General features: G+C 43.9%; 1 protein-coding gene across 2 annotated transcripts in view; it reads right to left on the bottom strand.

The window, feature by feature from the left end:
* LOC110536071 (membrane-associated phosphatidylinositol transfer protein 2) overlaps window positions 1–21537 on the bottom strand; it is an 88719-nt gene that overhangs the window by 25066 nt on the left and 42116 nt on the right. For both annotated transcript variants that reach the window (XM_036935919.1, XM_036935920.1), the window contains exons 2-3: window positions 6626–6841; window positions 1153–1367 (exon numbers count right to left, since the gene is read on the bottom strand). In XM_036935919.1, the coding sequence (XP_036791814.1) occupies window positions 1153–1367; window positions 6626–6703 (293 nt within the window). In that variant the 5' untranslated portion in view covers window positions 6704–6841. The remainder of the gene's footprint in view (window positions 1–1152; window positions 1368–6625; window positions 6842–21537) is intronic.

Below are 21537 nucleotides of genomic sequence, written 5' to 3'. Positions count from 1 at the left end.
CTCAAGAGCACAGATAGATTTTTCACCTCGTCGTCTATGAGATTTGAACCAGCGACCTTTCACGTACTGGCCCAATGCTCTTAACCGCTATGCTACCTGCCGAAGTCTCTGTTATTGAGTAGGTTCTGGGCTAAATGATGGGCAAGTCTAAAAAATGTCTACCTGGAAAGAGCTAACTACTGTTCGTCTTTGTTTCGGTCTGTCACTCTAGATCTTTCTCACCCTCACTCTCTGTCTCTGGCTCCAGGCGAGGTGGAGAGCTGTTAGCCCATCTGTCGTCTGCAGCAGAGCTGTCACTGCTTTGATGAAACTGTCAGCAGACGGCTCCAGTCTATCAATACCTTGACAGTGTTTTCAAGGGGTGCTTCTCATTTCAGCAGCCTCACACCTGCAGCTCTGCCCAGGCCCCAGACAGACAGACAAACAAACGCACCCTAAGTCTAGGGCGTCATCAATTCCTAACGATAGACTGGCTAGCAGAGCTGCTGGCTGGATGACTGCCCATGTCTTGGTTGGCATGCTCTGCAGTGTTCTGATAACTGCTCTGGAATCTTTTAGCTTTGCTTGGCTAAGTATTTTACTGAAGGGGCAGATTGAATAAACAATCACTCCATTATGGATAAGTTTTGATGTTGAGAACAACCCATCAGACAGCTCAAACTATGGGCATGGGTATAAGCTTAGGGTAAACAGTCTCACCAACTGCACTATAGGGGCTGCTGTATACGGGTGGCACTTCTGTGTGTGGGGGGTGTAAAGGTGGTTCTCCTATGTGTGTGTACGTGGGGGTTCTCCTGTGTGTGTGTGTGTGTGTGGGGGGGGGGTGGGGGGGGGGGGTGTAAGAGTGGTTCTCCTGTGTGTGGGGGTTGTAAGGGTGGTTCTCCTGTGTGTGTGTGGGGGGTGGGGTGGGGTGTAAAGGTGGTTCTCCTGTGTGTGGAGGGTGTAAAGGTGGTTCTCCTGTGTGAGGGGGGTGTAAGGGTGGTTCTCCTGTGTGTGTGTGGGGGGTGGGGTGGGGTGTAAAGGTAGTTCTCCTGTGTGTGGAGGGTGTAAAGGTGGTTCTCCTGTGTGAGGGGGGTGTAAGGGTGGTACTCCTGTATGTGGGGGGGGGGGGGTGTAAGGGTGGTACTCCTGAAGGGGGCAATAGTCTCACACCTTGTGCGGGTGTAGGGGTAGGCGTTCCAGGACTCCTCCTCTACCCGGAGCGCTGCCTTGGGCAGGATGGAGCGGAACCAGCTGGGGATGTGCATGCCGATGTGGTAAACCTTGTGGGTGTACTGGCCGATTCCCCCTGGGCCGTTCTCATACGGCTTGTTCTCCAAGATCTCCACTCCGCTGCCTTCGCCACAGGTCTCATCCCGACTCTTTTTCTGTTCAGATCACAATACAGTTATGGGTTAGGTGAGGAAGCATAGGTCAAATGTCAACTGAGGACTGAAATGAGGTTAAACAAGGGAGGTCAGGTGAAGCACCCTGATGTGAAGACAAAAACACGTCAAGAAAATGGCTACCTGGATTATCTGCACTGACCCCCCACACACCCCCATTTTTATGCTGCTGCTACTCTTTGTTTATTACCTACATGTATATATTATCTCAATTTCCTCAACTAACCTGTGCCCCAGCACATTGACTCTGTACCGGTACCCGATGTATATAGCCTTGTTACTGTTATTTTATTGTTGCTTTTTTATAACTTGTTTGTCTATTTTTTACTTATGTTTATTTTAGTAAATACTTTCTTAACACTTATTTTTCTTAAAACTGCATTGTTGGTCAAGGGCTTGTAAGTAAGCATTTCACTGTAAGGTCTCCTGTTGTATTCGGCGCATGTGACAAATAAAATTTGATTAAAAAAAATAAAAATAAAAGTTATTTTTATAGATTTACACACAGAGGATGTTGTCATTTAGCTTCAACAGAATAGGTGAATCACCAAGACATGCTGTTGACCTACACTGCTAAGTCAGGAGAGCTGCCGATCCAGCTCAGTCAAACACACCTTTCCCATATTTACATTCCAGGTACACCACAGTAATGGGGGAGGGTAGGGGGCTGGAAGGACATGGTTTGATGACTTTACTTTTCAAACATCACGCAGTGGGATCCACCAGGGAGAGGCTTCCTGCTGATGTAGAAACAAGGGAAACAGGCGTGCTAAAGGCACACTAGGGAACAGAGTCCAAGTGCTGAGGATGGTGAAAACGTGAGGGTAAGGGCAAGGACTACAGTATGACGTTCCCAGACAGTCTGAGATAATATCAGCGAGTCAATACTACATGTGCATGTAATACCTTAGCTACTCCCGGCTTTTACATAATGCTCTAGGAGGGAGAGGGACAACAGGAGGGAGAGGGACAACAGGGGGGAGAGGGACAACAGGAGGGAGAGGGACAACAGGAGGGAGAGGGACAACAGGAGGGAGAGGGACAACAGGAGGGAGAGGGACAACAGGAGGGAGAGGGACAACAGGAGGGAGAGGGACAACAGGAGGGAGAGGGACAACAGGAGGGAGAGGGACAACAGGAAGGAGAGGGACAACAGGAAGGAGAGGGACAACAGGAAGGAGAGGGACAACAGGAGGGAGAGGGACAACAGGAGGGAGAGGGACAACAGGAGGGAGAGGGACAACAGGAGGGAGAGGGACAACAGGAAGGAGAGGGACAACAGGAAGGAGAGGGACAACAGGAAGGAGAGGGACAACAGGAAGGAGAGGGACAACAGGAGGGAGAGGGACAACAGGAGGGAGAGGGACAACAGGAGGGAGAGGGACAACAGGAAGGAGAGGGACAACAGGAAGGAGAGGGACAACAGGAAGGAGAGGGACAACAGGAGGGAGAGGGACAACAGGAGGGAGAGGGACAACAGGAAGGAGAGGGACAACAGGAAGGAGAGGGACAACAGGAAGGAGAGGGACAACAGGAAGGAGAGGGACAACAGGAAGGAGCGGGACAACAGGAAGGAGAGGGACAACAGGAAGGAGAGGGACAACAGGAAGGAGAGGGACAACAGGAAGGAGAGGGACAACAGGAAGGAGAGGGACAACAGGGCAGCAGGCAGTGAATCAGTGGGGTAGTGGGGAGATGAGATGTGTGCAGCGAGGCATCCACCCCTCCAGCCCCCATTACCTTTGACAGGGTGTTCATTAGCCACCTACCCTGCTCTCAACAGCCGGACAAAGCTCCTCAGACACAGCACATTCCCCCTGACTGGCTGCAGAAGCACACAATACACACACACAAAGATACACACAAACACAAGCAGATGCTCAAAAACACTCTGCAACACATACAGTATAGGCCTGTGCGCATAGCCACACACACGCACGCCCATATATAGACACAGCCAGACGCTTACACAAACATGCTGTAGTTTGTACACACCCACACACAGAAACGCACACCCACACACATGCAAGGCACTTCATTATCCTGCTGACAGGTGCCTGTGGCCTGCAAGCCCGGGTGCCACTGGCCAGTATCAATCCTAACCTCCTGCCAGAGGCTGGCTCTTGGTGCTCTGCAGCTCACAAGAAACCATCAGGACGATTAAAAATCCCAGGCCACAGCTCAGCCCTCCCCTTTGGGAATAGGCCTAATGTTTTGCTTGGATCTGTGTGCAAACCATAAAGGGTCTCCAAACAAAACTGAACTGAATAAAAAGGTGAAGAGGAAGGGAATGCAGGCAGGGGTATTCCATTGCTATTTCTATTTATGTCTCTCTCCTCATTGGTTTGACATGTTTCCAGGAGTTAAACCGAAACTGACCGAGAGAGGTATGGTTACTAATGGATAAATTACATTCAGAAAGGAAGCTACATTACATTAAGTTATTCAGGAAGGACTAAATATAGAGGACAGTCTGTCTGTAATCTATCTGTTCAGCTTCCTCATAACTACCTGGCTGGATGTATTGACTGGCATAACCCTCATGACATCCGATCAGGGAAACTGGAAAAACAAAATGGTGGGTGGTGAATAAATGCTGGAAGGGGAGGGAGAGAGTGAGAGAGTAGTGCCCACTTAATTTAACTGACACCCTGCGTTTGTGATATCTTTGCAAATCACAGTCGCGATAATGCATTCACAATTAACTATCAATTTAGGAGGCAGAGTGATAAGGTTTAAAGGTAAACAGGAGACAGCCGTGTGGAACATGGAGTCAGGAGGAGTCTGAAGACAGTCATACAGTACAGAGAAGCTCTTCATTGTACTGAGAGGTTCTGGGTATTTTTCTTTTTCAATATTTTTATTGAAGAACACAAAGATAATACAAATAAAGTTAAAGAACAACAAAAAAGGTCTGGCAGGTACAGCACACATCATACGTTCAGCATCTTTGAATTAGATAAATTTGAAGTACAAAACCCATTTTTTCTCAGTATTCCTGGCCTCTCTCCTCATGATTTCTTAAAGCAAAGGTCATACGCTGACAGGTCCAAGCTTGAGCCACCATTGTTACACTGGGGATAAATCAGGGGCAGGAATTCTGCCTGGGGTTGCCCTGGTAACATGCAGGAATGAAGACAGGGTATCCATCCACACCCTGCCTCTCCTACTCTCCCTAAAAATATATTTCCCTCTCTGTTTCTACCCTCCACTCTTCAGCTCCATTTCTAACTCTTCCCCTCACTTTTCCTCAAGCTCTCGGTTCCTTCTCCTCTCTCTCTCCCTCCCTCCCTCTCTCTCTCTCAAAACCTGATTGCCGGCATGCTGTTGACGTCATGGTTGCCATGGCAACAGTGCTCTATAGTGTGACCATTTTACTCGTATATGCTCCTAAATATTTTGCTGTGCGACCTGAAAAGGTGGAAAAGGGGAAATTAACTATGGGTCACTAATTTAACACCATCCTTCCTCCCTTGCCTGCCTCAGCTTGCTTGTAAACACTCTATCCTTTTGGATTCTCCATCTGTTCACTTTGCTGTACCTATGGAACTGGGCCAGAATCAATGGCTCTGGAGCTCAACCCCAATTGTGGAAATGACTGATCAGCCCCTCTTCCTTCTAGTGTCAAAGCCCTTCCTCTGAGCCAGTTCTATTAAAACAGGCTAGTACAAGTCCATACAGTACCCAACACCCTTAATACAGTACTGACAAAGCATTAAAGAGGCAGGGACACAACTTTTATGACTGCCTTGGGGCATGTCTGTTCACATGACCATGTTCAAACCCATTTAGAGGGAAATGCAGCTCAACCGGATTAGTGGCCAGTGCTGTACACCCGAGGATAATGCAAACTGTACAAACTGTATTTAGTGTACAGTGGTAGGCAGGGGAAGAGGGCTGGGCTGGCTACATGTAATGCAGCTAAGTAGGGACAGCTGCAGTTAAATCAGCCTGAATAGTAGACAGAAGAGAATTCAGAGGAGTGTTGATTGAGATTCTCAATATCCTGTGTTAGCAGCTTCTTCTTCATCATCCTTACCTAGTGCCTACAAGCAAAATGTTTCTGGCGTCTAAATAAACAACAGAACAAATGAATCCATTAGAGACATTCCTCCCGGGGGGAGTATGGTCCTTCCTAGCAGCTTCAGATGGGCGGCTTTCACGTCACAGCAGTTTCTGCCTGCTGTAAGAGAGTAGCAGAGTGCCCCTCCCTCCCTGGACAAAACACGCACCAGCTGAGGGAGGGAGGGAGGGAGGGAGGAGCCAGCCTCAGAGAGTTAAAGTAGAGATAATCCATCAGTACACAGCTCCTATTGTTCCTGTATACCAGGGATCATCAACTAGATTCAGCCGCGGGACGACTTTATCTTGAGTGGATGGTCGGGGGCCGGAACAAAATAACAAATAATTTGTTGCCAAAAAAAATATTTTAAAACCTTGCTTACATTGTATATGATCACGTGTCTCTCTATTATGTGTGGGAATACTTGGGAACAGATTTCTTACATTAAAATCACTTAGAGTTGATTTCCTGGTGTTTTTACAGTATTTTACGTCAAACAAAGAAAATTAAACCACCCAAAAAGTTATTACTGTCACGTTCTGACCTTAGTTCCTTTGTTTTGTCTTTGTTTTAGTATGGTCAGGGCGTGAGTTGGGGTGGGCAGTCTCTGTTATTTTTTCTATGATTTGGGATTTCTGTGTTTGGCCTGGTATGGTTCTCAATCAGAGGCAGCTGTCAATCGTTGTCCCTGATTGAGAACCTTAGGTAGCCTGTTTTCACCCTTGAGTTGTGGGTGATTATTTTCTGTTGAGTGTTTGTGTATTCACTGTACAGGACTGTTTCGTTTCGTTATTTTTGTGTTCATGGTAATAAATTATCAATATGGACACTTAACACGCTGCGCATTGGTCTCCTCTTCTTCCATCAACAACAGCCGTTACAATTACTTATTTATTTTTGCTCAGAAAACTTTGGGGTACAACATTTTTCAGCGCGGGCCACCAGTTTGGGAACCCGGCTGTATCCCAACATTAAATGCTGTGTGACCAATCAATTTATAATTGAGCACTTTAATGACCAATCGCGGTAGAAAATCCCCTGTTTTACAAAAGCTCCCCCTCCACTCCACTACAGATTTGTTGTCCAGTAGGTGTTCTATTGAACTCTGGGGTGGAGGTGTTGTCCTGTAGGTGAGGGGTCAGGAGTTACAGGTGAAGCGTGTGTCTGTTGGCCTCACCTGGATCATGTAGAGCTGGGCGATGCGGTACTCGTCCACGCTCATTGGCATTGGGATCCGGTACTCCTTGATCAGCATGGTGAGTCTGGGGTGGGGGAGAGGGGCCAGGAATAGGGGAGAGGGACAGAGGGAGGGGAGGGGGGCTGGTGGTGGGAGGGACTGGGGCGTTTCTATGTGTGACTCGTCAGTTCACTGCTGCGTCCTCATCGATGGTGCCTGTGGATGAGAAGATGGACATAAATGGTAAGATCGCTGAACAGTTAAAGTAGCATTAAATATTTGTAGCAATTTTAAGTAAATATCTGCAGTTAACTTGTGCAATACATTAGGGGATAAAGCAGATCCCGTTCTTATTTCACCTGTCACATTATTTTACATTATGAAGCTTACTTAGTTCCCCAGCACAGCTGAGCCAGTCACGTGTATGTTTGTAAAAGTCACAACAGGAGAAAGCAGGAGCAGGTGTGTCCAGCTGTGTATTGACAGGGGTTGCATTTTATATTGAAAGTCAACAGTGTTTTCTTCAATAAAATGATCAGGGAGGTGCAACACATTCGGCATAAAACACTGTCATTTTCATCAGATGAAAACAGAAGTGCAATGCTATTTGGCTGGCAGCCACACAAGTAAATGAGCTTACAATCAAAAAGCAAGGTATTTTTTGCAAAAACAATGTATGGCCATCATAATGTTTAGGCCTATCATAGAAATAATGTAGCCAGCTACATTTCCTAATGTTTTGCTTGAAGTTCATCTTGCATTTTACCTGAGAAAAATAGGCTGGCTACACTGAGAACAGCACCAGAGAAAAGAAGCTCCACATCAGTGACAGCGCTGTCTGCGGATAGAACTCCCGTTCCTGAATTATTTAAAAAAAATATTTTTCCTGCATAAAAAGTTGAACTTGCTAGTGGTTGAATGAATAAGATGACGTGGCGTTACCTTGTTTGAGAAGGAAAAGCCCTTTGGATGAGTTATTTGTACAGCTGCCACTGCTATTTTGATTCACTTGATTTTTCTTCTCCCCATTCTAGGCCTGTCTGATTCTCCCCTCTTCTCAAAGCAGAGCAGGCAGGCCCATTGCCTTAGTGACTCCAGACTCCACACAGACACAGCATGTAGACATGCTGCTGAAGAGCCAGTACTGCATGCATCAAAACATTGTACATTTGCACATTGTCCCTTGTTCACATTCACTTGTTATTGTCCAAACAGATATGTTTATTGGTGTTAAAATAGAGAAAGTATGCAATTTGGAGCACCAGGCTACTGATGTCATGCAGAGGCTGTTGTTTTGTCTTTATACTTTTTTATAACTACAAGTTTGATGTCAGACTACAATAGAATGTTCATGATGTCATTATGACAAATGTCTACAGAAATGTTGATAGACTGACTGTAAACCAGCCTTTAGATTGTTTCCACTGATCCAATCCCATTTCCCCATTCTCCTGAGGCCTAACCTGGGGAGAGAACCCAGAGCATCCACTACTGATTACCCCAGCATCGCGTAACCATAAGGCTCCCCCAATAGCAGAAACTGTGGTCGTATATGGCTCACAGCCATCCCATCTAATTATGGTAGAGCCCAACTCATGACCATTAGGTCGCTAATGGCCTGGTACTCGGGGCTCTATTGTCCCTCTTCAGTGAATCTACAGTTTAATGAAAACATGTTACTATTAACGTTCCCTAACAGATTTCACTTGGTTTCCCAAATTAAGCACTGGGTAGCTGCAGAAACAGGGTTGGAGAGCCCGTGGCATACAGAGTTTAGAGGAATAGAGGCTGCATGCTCCTCAAACAGTGGTTGACACATGGAGTGAAATAACCGGAGTAGCTTACCTGGCATGATTGAAAAACAAGCCAGTGGGAAAGCAGCCTGAATTCACTATTCCAGTGAATACTGATGACATGTCATATTTCCCCTGCCCCTGTTTCTGCCCATTTGATAATGGGCCATTCTAAATCTAAACTAATTTGACATATTAGTAAAGACAATATTAAATTGAGAATAGTCTGATGGGTGAAAATATGATCACTTGATGAAAGAACAGTGTGTGCAACCTGAGGCAAGGAACAGATCGCAAGATTTTTTTTGCAATTTTCTCAAATCATCGATAGCCTATAGTCGCATCATGCATATGTTTTCATTTCTAAGACATTCTAAGGTTTGTATCATTCACAACTGGTTGCTAAATAACTATAAAACTAACATATAGGACCTGTGATCACTAAATGATCACCAAATGATCACTTTTACACTCAACATAGCCACTTCATATACGCACTCGCTCCAGAATGGGAAAAATATCCTTTCTATTTTATTCAGCTAAGTTCAATTATATTATTCTTACTATAAAATCATATAATATAATGGTACCAGACTTATAAGCATACCTTGTCTGCTAAATGAACAAGCGTACAGCCTATGGCATGGAGCATAGCCAGATAACATACAGTGAGCCAACTCATATTCTGTTCTTCTGAAATACATTTTCTTCCTATCATAATGTTTCTTTAGACTTTCCTAAAATAAAGAATGGATCTATTGTGATGGTGTATATTAAATTGATTTATTAGACAATAACCGGCTGACAAAATGACCTCAGCCCTAGGTCAGTGACCTGGCAGCGTGGTGCCAGGACAACAACCTCTCCCTCTTCGTCAGCAAGACATAGGAGCTGATCGTGAACTACAGGAAACGGCGGGCTGAGCACACCCCTATTCACATCGACGAGGCTGTAGAGGAGCGGGTTGAGAGCTTCAAGTTCCTTGGTGTCCACATCACTAAGGAATTAATATGGTCCACACACACACACCAACACAGTCGTGAAGAAGGCATGACAATGCCTCTTCCCCCCCAGGAGGCTGAAAACATTTAGCATGAGCCCTCAGATCATCAAAAAGTGATACAGTTGCACCATTGAAAGCATCTTGACTGGCTCTCTCAACGCTTGGTATGGCAACTACTAGGCATCCGACTGCAAGGAGCTACTGAAGGTAGAGCGGACGAGCTCCCTGCCATCCAGGACCTATATACCAGACGGGGTCAGAGGAAGGCCCTAAATATTAAGGCCCTAAAAATGGTCAGACTCCAGCCACCCAAGTCATAGACTGTTCTCTCTGCTATTGCATGGGAAGCGGTACCGATGCACCAAGTCTGGAACAACAGGACCCTGAACACATTCTACCCCAAGGCCTTAAGACTACTAAAAAGTTCACCAAATAGATACCAGGACTATCTGCATTTACCCTTTTGATTAATAACATACATTGTTGCTACTGTTTATGATCTATTCTGTTGCCTAATCACTTTACCCCTACCTATATGTACATATCTACCTCAATCACGTTGTACCCCATTGACCCGGTTCTGGTACCCTGTATACAGTGCATTCGGGAAGTTCACACACCACTTTACTTTTTCCACAGTTTGTTACATTACAGACCTATTTTATATTGATTACATTTTTCCCTGATCAACCTACACACAATACCCCATAATGACAAAACAAAAACTGTTTTGCAAATGTATAAAACAAATACTGAAAAATCACATTCAGACTAGTGGTCGACAGATTAATCGGAACGGTCATTTTGGATGCCGAATTTGCCGTTTTCTTTTTTTACACCTTTATTTAACTAGGCAAGTCAGTTAAGAACACATTCTTATTTTCAATGACGGCCTAGGAACGGTGGGTTAACTGCCTTGTTCAGGGGCAGAACCACAGATTTTTACCTTGTCAGCTCAGGGATTCAATCTTGCAACCTTACGGTTAACTAGTCCAACGCTCTAACCATCTGCCTCACGAGGAGCCTGCCTGTTACGCAAATGCAGTAAGAAGCCAAGGTAAGTTGTTAGCTAGCATTAAACCTATCTTATAAAAAACAATCAATCAATCATAATCACTAGTTATAACTACACATGGTTGATGATATTACTAGTTTATCTAGCGTGTCCTGCGTTGCATATAATCGATGCAGTGCGCATTCGCGAAAAAGGACTGTCGTTGCTCCAACGTTTACCTAAACATAAACACCAATGCCTTAAAATCAATACACAGAAGTATATATTTTTAAACCTGCATATGGTAATATTAACCAGGTGAAATTGTGTCACTTCTCTTGCGTTCATTGCACGCAGAGTCAGGGTATATGCAACAGTTTGGGCCACCTGGCTCATTGAGAACGAATTTGCCAGAAGTTTACGTAATTATGACATAACATTGAAGGTTGTGCAATGTAACAGGAATATTTACACTGATGGATGCCACCCATTGATAAAATAAGGAACGGTTACGTATTTCACTGAAAGAATAAACGTCTTATTTTCGAGATGATAGTTTCCGGATTCGACCATATTAATGAGGCTCACATTTCTGTGTGTTATTATGTTATAATTAAGTCTATGATTTGACAGAGCAGTCTGACTGAGCGGTGGTAGGCACCAGCAGGCTCATAAGCATTCATTCAAACAGCACTTTCGTGTGTTTTGCCAGCAGCTCTGCTGTTTATGACTTCAAGCCTATCAACTCCCGAGATTAGGCTGGTTTAACGATGTGATGTGAAATGGATAGCTAGTTAGCGGGGTGCGCACTAATAGCGTTTCAAACATCACTCACTCTGAGACTTGGAGTAGTTGTTCCCCTTGCTCTGCATGGGTAACGCTGCTTCGAGGGTGGCTGTTGTCGTTGTGTTCCTGGTTCGAGCCCAGGTAGAAGCGAGGAGAGGTACGGAAGCTATACTGTTACACTGGCAATACTAAAGTGCCTATAAGAACATCCAATAGTCAAAGGTATATGAAATACAAATGGTATAGAGAGAAATAGTCCTATAATTCCTATAATAACTACAACCTAAAACTTCTTACCTGGGAATATTGAAGACTCATGTTGAAAGGAACCACCAGCTTTCATATGTTCTCATGTTCTGAGCAAGGAACTTACATTAGCTTTCTTACATGGCACATATTGCACTTTTACTTTCTACTCCAACACTTTGTTTTTGCATTATTTAAACCAAATTGAACATGTTTCATTATTTATTTGAGGCTAAATTGATTTTATTAATGTATTATATTAAGTTAAAATAAGTGTTCATTCAGTATTGTTGTAATTGTCATTATTACAAATACATTTAAAAAATCGGCCGATTAATCGCTATCGGCTTTTTTTGTCCTCCAATAATCGGTATCGGCGTTGAAAAATCATAATCGGTCGTCCTCTAATTCAGACCTGAATACTGAATACTTATGTAAATAAGGTATTTCTGTTTTTGCTTTGTCATTATGGGGTATTGTGTGTAGATTGATGAGTTTAAAAAACGATTTCATCCATTTTAGAATAAGACTGTAACATAACAAAATGTGGAAAAAGTCAAAGGGTCTGAATACTGTATGAAGCCAAATTATCGTTACTGATTGTGTATTTACTCCTCATGTTATTATTTTTCTATATTTTTCTCTCTGCGTTGTTTGGAATGGCCCTCAAGTAAGCATTTCACTGTCAGTCTACACCTGTGGCTAACGAAGCAAATACAAATAGATTAGATATACATTTGATGACTTAACAGGTCTGACTGAGAGGCAGGCAGCACTGGTTCATAGTGTGGGAGGGGAGTTGAGCTGTGGGATTTTAACTCTTCCTTCTCTCCTCCTCCGCTATTTCTTTATACTCTACACACAATGCACAGCAGCCTGCTCTAGAAGGTACGACACATCCACAAAAGCAGAGCGGAACATCGTGGGGGGAGAAGAGATAACAACATTACTGTAGAAATAGATTTGGCCCTAAACAGAGAGTACGCAGTGGCAGAAAACATGACCACTGTGACTGACCCAAAGTTGAGGAAATCTTTGACTATGTACAGACTTCATGAGCATAGCCTTGCTATTGAGAAAGGCCGCCCAAGGCAGACCTGGCTCTCGAGAAGAAAGGCTATGCGCACACTGCCCACAAAATGAGGTGGAAACTAAGCTGCACTTCCTAACCTCCTGCCAAATGTAGACTTTGAAAACATATCCAATTTTTTGATAAATTCCCATATCTATTGGGTGAAATACCACAGTGTGCAATTACAGCAGCAAGATTTGTGACCTGTTGCCACAAGAAAAGGGCAACCAGTGAAAAACAAACAGCATTGTAAATACAACCTATATTTCTGTTTATTTATTTTCCCTTTTGTACTTTATCATTACAACACTGTATATAGACATAATAACATTTGAAATGTCTTTATTATTTTGGAACTTCTGTAAGTGTAATGTTTACTGTACATTTTTTATTTGTTTATTATCTATTTCACTTGCTTTGGCAATGGAAACATAGCTTTCCCATGCCAATAAAGCCCCTTAAATGTAAATGTAATTGAATAGAAATCAAACCACCACTCATCATGCTAACAGTCCAGTAGCTGAACACCACCTTTCAATCCCCCTTAAGGTTTTTACAGACTATGTCAGATTCAGTCTTTTACGATTATCACATCACACTGTACGATGTTACCAAATTAAAATCTCGATGTCAACCTGGCCAGATTGTATGATTTGCTTCCGTTCTGTCGTCACATTCTGCGATTGGCTTGAGAGGCTGTGTCTGCTGACGTACGCTGCGTCAACTTCAACGGTGTATTTGATCTGAGCATGTGTCAGCGGCAGGTAGCCTAGCGGTTAGAGCAGGGCTGCCCAACCCTCTTCCTGGAGATCTACCGTCCTGTGGGTTTTCAGTCCAACCCTAATTTAACCCACCTGTTTCTTCTAATTACCTGCTCAACAAGACCTTAACTAGCTGAATCAGATATGCTAAATGAGGGTTGGACTGAAAACCTACAGGACAGTAGATCTCCAGGAAGAGGGTTGGGCAGCTCTGGGTTAGAGCATTGGGCCAGTAACTGAAAAGTTGCTGATTCGAATCCCCGAGCCGACAAGGCTCTGTCGATGTGCCCTTGGACAAGGCCCTTATGCAAAATCGTGGCATAAGACGTTTAGAATATTACAGTCTGCAAAGACCTTAAAATGAAAATTCCACCCAAAAAATATATTTTGGTATTAGTTTCAGTGGTCCACTGTTGATAACAGTCCCAAATGTTTGCATGTCAGCAATCAAGTTTTCAAGATATAGAATTTTCAAATGAGGCAAAACGTACCATACTGTGTCTTTCTGTATTGTGAAAGTTTGATATATCCTGAAAACTTGATTGCTGCAAAATATTTTGGGACCGTATATCAACAGTGGAATAATGAAACAAATACCTAAATATAGTCTGAGTGTTGTTTTCTTTTAAGCCTGGTGCCACTGTGCCAAAACACATGATCTAATCCCTGCAGTTTTTGTAATATGGAGCATTGATGTAGAAACAAAAAGTGTGATATACATTTTCAGAACTCCCTGCACTAGTACTCTTGCAGTCAAAATCATAATGAGGTGAAACCAATGTCAGTCAACACACCAGCAGTTAACAGGACAGGGCTGATTCAACTCATGCACCCTAGATACAACAAGCAGGGATCATGATCCTTTCATTACAATCCAGGGCCCGGTTTCTCGATAGCAATGGAACTTACAAGTGTTTTAAAGATACATCTTTCCTATAACGGCCGAAGATGTAACATGCTTTTCCCAAAACACCACATAGAGAGAATGGTCATAAGGGCGTCGTTGGAGCATGTATCCATACCGATGGGATCAAAGTAAAGGCAGTGTTGCTCTCATTCAAATCTTGATTTAAAATTATAATTATTTCGCAAAACTGATGACGTTTCAGCTCCTAGAGAGATATTACCACCTTGAGGCGGCTTATTCTAATGCTTACCCAATAAAAATGCACTAAATCCCCAATTTGGCACATTAGGCTACACATTAAATATATTGAGACAAATTACAGACAAGTAGCAGAATATAACTACATTTATTGAACATGTCATGTATTTTAATAGGACTGAAATAGACCTAAAGCCTACTGCTTATATTTTAACACATTCATCTTGGTTTTCATTTGAAACATCTTTTGATACGTCGCTTGTTTCTATCAATTGCAAAGACATTGGCAACGTTGTATGTGTAATCAACTTTGTTCTGAAGTTATCGGAGGTCACAGAGAGACTGATAAACCAATGTGATTTTATGTTTAGCGGAGATCTTCTGCGTATAAAGTCACGCGGGAGGGCAAAAAAGCATCTAACAACACACTTAGCTGTTCTACGAGTGATCGGTGGCAGGCGTTAGATTACGAGGGTTTTTCATGTTCAGCGTTAATAACACCGCTTTTGGGAAACAGCTCGGAGATTTAACGACGCTCCTACAAAAGGTTCTAACGATGAACTTAGCCTTAAGATGCTTTAATGAAACCGGGCCCTGTCCAAGATGATGTCATCCTCCCATTAGGCCTGAGAACTCATAAAGAGGCTTTGGGAAAGGGGGTTCATTTATTTTGATTTTTTTATTTAACCTTTATTTAACTAAGAACAAATTCTTATTTACAATGACGGCCTACCAAAATGCAAAAGGCCTCCTGTGGGGACGGGGAATGAAAAATAAAAAATTTAGGACAAAACACACATCACGACAAGATGCGTATTACTTGTGTTGAGGAGGGGCTGTTCGATACGGCTGGTTCATACTGTGTTGTAATGCATCTGGTTGGACAAATAGGCAGGAAAGGATGTGAGACATTGTTTTAACAGATTTCATTATATAGCCTATAGCAAGGGTAGGGCCTGTGCATACCGGTAAACGTAATTGTGATGCAGCACAGGGTCGCGAGGCAGACACTGTTTAGAGGTTATCTAGGGGTAGTGGAACAGGGGGAAATCTACACAGAGGAGAGTGTGTGAGAGTCTCTGTCAAGTCTCTGTCAAGTCTCTGAGCCACCACTGACAAATGTAAGCCTACTTCTCTAGTGCTATTTGATGAAACACACCCATCACACATACAGCTCATACTGTGCTAACACACCCACAGATGCTAATGCAGTCTTGAATACTGTAACCCACACACGGACAGAAATGGTCCGCCATGCTGGAAAGCACACAGTTGACTGTTCAAGCCAGTGGAGAGAAAGGCCCCTGTGTCTTTGTCCCTACAGACCTCTGCAGTCAAAATTCCCTTGAGGAAGAGTGAATGACAGGGTATGAGTGTGTGTGAGAAAGAGAGCGAGAGAGAGATAGAGAGATTCCAACAGACCGGTGCAATGTCACAGTGTGGCTCTATCTTGGGGGACCTGACGGGAGCCTGTGGGCAGCGATGATGACGCTGCAGAAAGGGTTTGTGCTGACGCATGCGGATATGGCCCAGGCCTCGACACCATCTGCCACGCAGCCATCAACATACAAGATTCATTAGCCTCTTGCTTCACCGCTCAGAGATTGAGGAAAGGGAAGGCTTTCCTTCTCTGTCACAGTTACTCTTCTCCTCCCTTCCCATCTTTCCCTCACTGTCACTGTCTCTTTATCTCTCGCTCTCTGTCTCTACCCAACTTTTTTAAAGCCTCCTGGAAAAAAAATATAGTTACAAACTGACACACACTAGTAACCTGTTAAGGCTAGGGCTGATTTCAAGGTTTTACTGCTTACCTACATAGCATTACATAGGTTTGCTCCTACCTATCTCTCCGATTTGGTCCTGCTATACACACCAACACGCACACTACGGTCACAAGACGCAGGCCTCCTGTCCCTAGAATGTCTAAGCAAACAGCTGGTGGCTGGGCTTTCTCCTATAGAGCTCCATTTCTATGGAATGGTCTGCCTACCCATGTGAGATTCAGACTCAGTCTCAACCTTTAAGGTTATTGAAGACTCATCTCTTCAGTAGGTCCTGTGATTGAGTGTAGTCTGTCCCAGGAGTGTGAAGGTGAACGGAAAGGCATTGGAGTGACGAACCACCCTTGCTGTCTATGCCTGGCCGGTTCCCCTCTCGCCACTGGGATTCTCTGCCTCTAACCCTATTACGGGGGCTGAGTCACTGGCTTACTGGTGCTCTTCCATGCCGTCCCTAGGAGGGGTGCGTCACTGAGTGTGTTGAGTCACTGACGTGATCTTCCTGTCCGGGTTGGCGCCCCCTCGGGCTTGTGGAGACTTTTATCTCCCTCACCAACTTCAAACATCTGCTATCTGAGCAGCTAACCGATCGCTGCAGCTGTACATAGTCTATTGGTAAATAGCCCACCCATTTTCACCTACCTCACCCCCATACTGTTTTTATTTATTTATTTTTATTTTTCTGCTCTTTTGCACACCAATATCTCTACCTGTACATAACCATCTGATCATTTATCACTCCAGTGTTAATCTGCATAATTGTAATTATTTGCCTACCTCATGCCTTTTGCACACAATGTATATATAGACTCCCCTTTTTTTCTACTGTGTTATTGACTTGTTAATTGTTTACTCCATGTGTAACTCTGTGTTGTCTGTTCACACTGCTATGCCTTATCTTGGCCAGGTCGCAGTTGCAAATGAGAACTTGTTCTCAACTAGCCTACCTGGTTAAATAAAGGTGAAATAAAAAATAAAATAAAAAGTGCGTTGGAGGAGATCTTCGTGGGCTATATTCAGCCTTGTCTCAGGGTAGTAATATGGTGGTTTAAGATATCCCTCTAGTGGTGTGGTGGCTGTGCATTGGCAAAGTGGCTGGGGTTATATCTTGCCTGGTTGGCCCTGTCCGGAGTTATTGTCGGATGGGGCCACAGTGTCTCCCGACCCCTCCTGTCTCAGTCTCCAGTATTTATGCTGCAATAGTTTGTGTGTCGGGGGCTAGGATCAGTCTGTTACAGTGCCTTGCGAAAGTATTCGGCCCCCTTGAACTTTGCGACCTTTTGCCACATTTCAGGCTTCAAACATAAAGATATAAAACTATTTTTTTGTGAAGAATCAACAACAAGTGGGACACAATCATGAAGTGGAACGACATTTATTGGATATTTCAAACTTTTTGAACAAATCAAAAACTGAAAAATTGGGCGTGCAAAATTATTCAGCCCCCTTAAGTTAATACTTTGTAGCGCCACCTTTTGCTGCGATTACAGCTGTAAGTCGCTTGGGGTATGTCTCTATCAGTTTTGCACATCGAGAGACTGAAATTTTTTCCCATTCCTCCTTGCAAAACAGCTCGAGCTCAGTGAGGTTGGATGGAGAGCATTTGTGAACAGCAGTTTTCAGTTCTTTCCACAGATTCTCGATTGGATTCAGGTCTGGACTTTGACTTGGCCATTCTAACACCTGGATATGTTTATTTTTGAACCATTCCATTGTAGATTTTGCTTTATGTTTTGGATCATTGTCTTGTTGGAAGACAAATCTCCGTCCCAGTCTCAGGTCTTTTGCAGACTCCATCAGGTTTTCTTCCAGAATGGTCCTGTATTTGGCTCCATCCATCTTCCCATCAATTTTAACCATCTTCCCTGTCCCTGCTGAAGAAAAGCAGGCCCAAACCATGATGCTGCCACCACCATGTTTGACAGTGGGGATGGTGTGTTTAGCTGTGTTGCTTTTACGCCAAACATAACGTTTTGCATTGTTGCCAAAAAGTTCAATTTTGGTTTCATCTGACCAGAGCACCTTCCACATGTTTGGTGTGTCTCCCAGGTGGCTTGTGGCAAACTTTAAACGACACTTTTTATGGATATCTTTAAGAAATGGCTTTCTTCTTGCCACTCTTCCATAAAGGCCAGATTTGTGCAATATACGACTGATTGTTGTCCTATGGACAGAGTCTCCCACCTCAGCTGTAGATCTCTGCAGTTCATCCAGGGTGATCATGGGCCTCTTGGCTGCATCTCTGATCAGTCTTCTCCTTGTATGAGCTGAAAGTTTAGAGGGACGGCCAGGTCTTGGTAGATTTGCAGTGGTCTGATACTCCTTCCATTTCAATATTATCGCTTGCACAGTGCTCCTTGGGATGTTTAAAGCTTGGGAAATCTTTTTGTATCCAAATCCGGCTTTAAACTTCTTCACAACAGTATCTCGGACCTGCCTGGTGTGTTCCTTGTTCTTCATGATGCTCTCTGCGCTTTTAACGGACCTCTGAGACTATCACAGTGCAGGTGCATTTATACGGAGACTTGATTACACACAGGTGGATTGTATTTATCATCATTAGTCATTTAGGTCAACATTGGATCATTCAGAGATCCTCACTGAACTTCTGGAGAGAGTTTGCTGCACTGAAAGTAAAGGGGCTGAATAATTTTGCACGCCCAATTTTTAAGTTTTTGATTTGTTAAAAAAGTTTGAAATATCCAATAAATGTCGTTCCACTTCATGATTGTGTCCCACTTGTTGTTGATTCTTCACAAAAAAATACAGTTTTATATCTTTGTTTGAAGCCTGAAATGTGGCAAAAGGTCGCAAAGTTCAAGGGGGCCGAATACTTTCGCAAGGCACTGTATATCTGGAGTATTTCTCCTGTCTTATCCAGTGTCCTGTGTGAATTTAAGTATGCTCCCTCTAACTCTCTCTCTTCTCTCGGAGGACCTGAACCCTAGGACCATGCCTCAGAACTATCTGTCCTGATGACTCCTTGCTTGTCCCCAGTCCACCTGGTCGTGCTGCTGCTCCAGTTTCTGCTTGCGGCTATGGAACCCTGACCTGATCAATGGACATGCTACCTTGTCCCGGACCTGCTGTTTTCAACGATCTCTACCGCACCTGCTGTCTCTAACTCTGAATGATCGGCTATGAAAAGCCAACTGACATTTACTCCTGAAGTGCTGACCTGTTGCACCCTCTACAACCACTGTGATTATTATTATTTGACCCTGCTGGTCACCTATGAACATTTTAACATCTTGGCCATGTACTGTTATAATCTCCACCCAGCACAGCCAGAAGAGGACTGGCCACCCCTCAGAGCCTGATTCCTCTCTAGATTTCTTCCTAGGTTCCTTCCTTTCTAGGGAGTTTTTCCTAGCCACTCTGCTTCTACATCTGCATTGCTTGCTGTTTGGGGTTTTAGGCTGGGTTTCTGTACAGCACTTGTGACATTGGCTGAGGTATAAAGGGCTTATAAATACATTTGATTGATTGATTCAAACTTCTCTAAAAACCTTTCTGTGCACTTGTTAAACACTTGAGCTGGAGAGCGAGAGATTGTCTGGCCTGGTGCACTGATGGTTGACTGACACAGGCACTGAAGGAGAACAGAGAGCGGCATCCTAGAAAACCTCCCCATCAAACAGGGAATTACTTTAGTTCCTCTGCTTAGGCCTAGTCTTTTCTACTGAACAGTGTAAATCAGCACTGTTCCTCAACCGAAGACCATCATCTTTCTGATAAGACTAGTAGTTTTCCCTGAACATTTTGTGAAGGGAGTTTCCTGCTCAGATGCTACCCAGAAAATGTCATAACAGAAAACACTGTAATCTTTCCCCAACTAGAATAAATAGGCAATTATCCAGATACCTCTCACTCATGTACCACTAGCAACCTTCACATAAACCGCTGGCACAATGCTTGAACCCCCCCCCAACACACACAAGGTCTAAAAATAGAATGGTCATAATAATCCTAGCATACGCAAGCAGAGTGCTTGACGCTGTACGTTGGTAGAATATGCCCATTCCGGTCTAAAAATACAGTCTCTGCTACACCCTGGGTAGTGACGTAATAGCAGCACACAGCGGCCCCACAGCACTAATCTAAGGGGCTGTGATTGCTCTACTCAAACTAGGCTAATACCACTGTGGCTGGGCATGTGTCATCAGAAGGGTTTCTCATTGGTTTATAAATAAAGTTTTTACATTTTATTGAATAGTGGTGGCCAGCAGCAAGGGAGTAACATCTAATGTAACATTTTTATTTGTGCTGGTCCCAGATCTGTATCTCTTTCTAAGATATTAGACATTGAAGAGCACAGGCAGAGTTTGCAATGAGACTGATACAACCTCAGTGTCTGCTAGGGTCCCTGAGGACCCAGGGAGGTCATTCAGAACACACTCCTGAGAAGGTTCTATGTTTAACTACACTTGTGCTTGGGGCACTTTGTGAGAGCTTAACACCTCTTTAAGAATGAAAAAATCTAACGTTCCATGGTTCCGGAGTGGCTCAACAGAGATCCTGGGCCTAAGCCTCAAATAACATGCTTAGCCCTACTGGAATCAGCAGGACAGGTCCAGGAAACACAAAAACATCTACGCATCCTGACAGATGGGTAACAGCGCGCACACACACACGCCCACACACACACACACACGCACACTCCTACCTACACTCACGTGACATTCTCCCACTAATACAGGATTGTGGCACAGTAAAGCACAAAATCTGATGCCAAAACCATCTCTATCTCAGTGCCGCATAACACGGTGCCCCTTAAACAACCTCTACTACACCCCACTAATCTTTTCCAGGTAGTGCTGTTCTGTGGCTATTCCATGGTATCGTCAAACAACCATCAACTCCCACAGAGGAATTGGCTACTAGGGAAGGGCTATTCATGTAATAGCAAGAAAAGCTATGATTAAAACAATCTAAATAATACAAAACAAATATTTCAGCATTGACCGCTCTCTTCACATCATTCTTATCATAGTGAACACAACATTTACTGTACATGTAAACACATCTAACAAACTGTAGAGGGAGCAGAGTGGGAACAGCTGGTGCTGGCCATCGTCACAACGACGTAAGGCGGCAAGGCGGTTCCCTCATGACGTGCCATTAATAAAACCTCTTTAAATACAAGTGGAAAATGTTGTGCCCGAGTCAGCCAAAAATACCACAAATCACTTTCACAGTCGCCTTGACGTTGCAGGAGCAACGCCATGACAACCACTCCAAACACAGCTCAGTGTATAGTAAGAACCCCATTAGTGGCTCTGTGGGCTTATCTCCCAATCCTGTTAAAATGGCAAAGGGCTTAGGACAATACAGTCTTGTCTGTGTGACTTGTGGTAAGAATTGCCAGTATTGC

Source organism: Oncorhynchus mykiss, chromosome 11, assembly GCF_013265735.2.
Source record: "Oncorhynchus mykiss isolate Arlee chromosome 11, USDA_OmykA_1.1, whole genome shotgun sequence".
In the NCBI taxonomy this organism is placed as follows: Eukaryota; Metazoa; Chordata; class Actinopteri; order Salmoniformes; family Salmonidae; genus Oncorhynchus; species Oncorhynchus mykiss.
The sequence above is the reverse complement of the archived record's forward strand: the minus strand, read 5'-3'. Positions and strand labels throughout refer to the sequence as shown.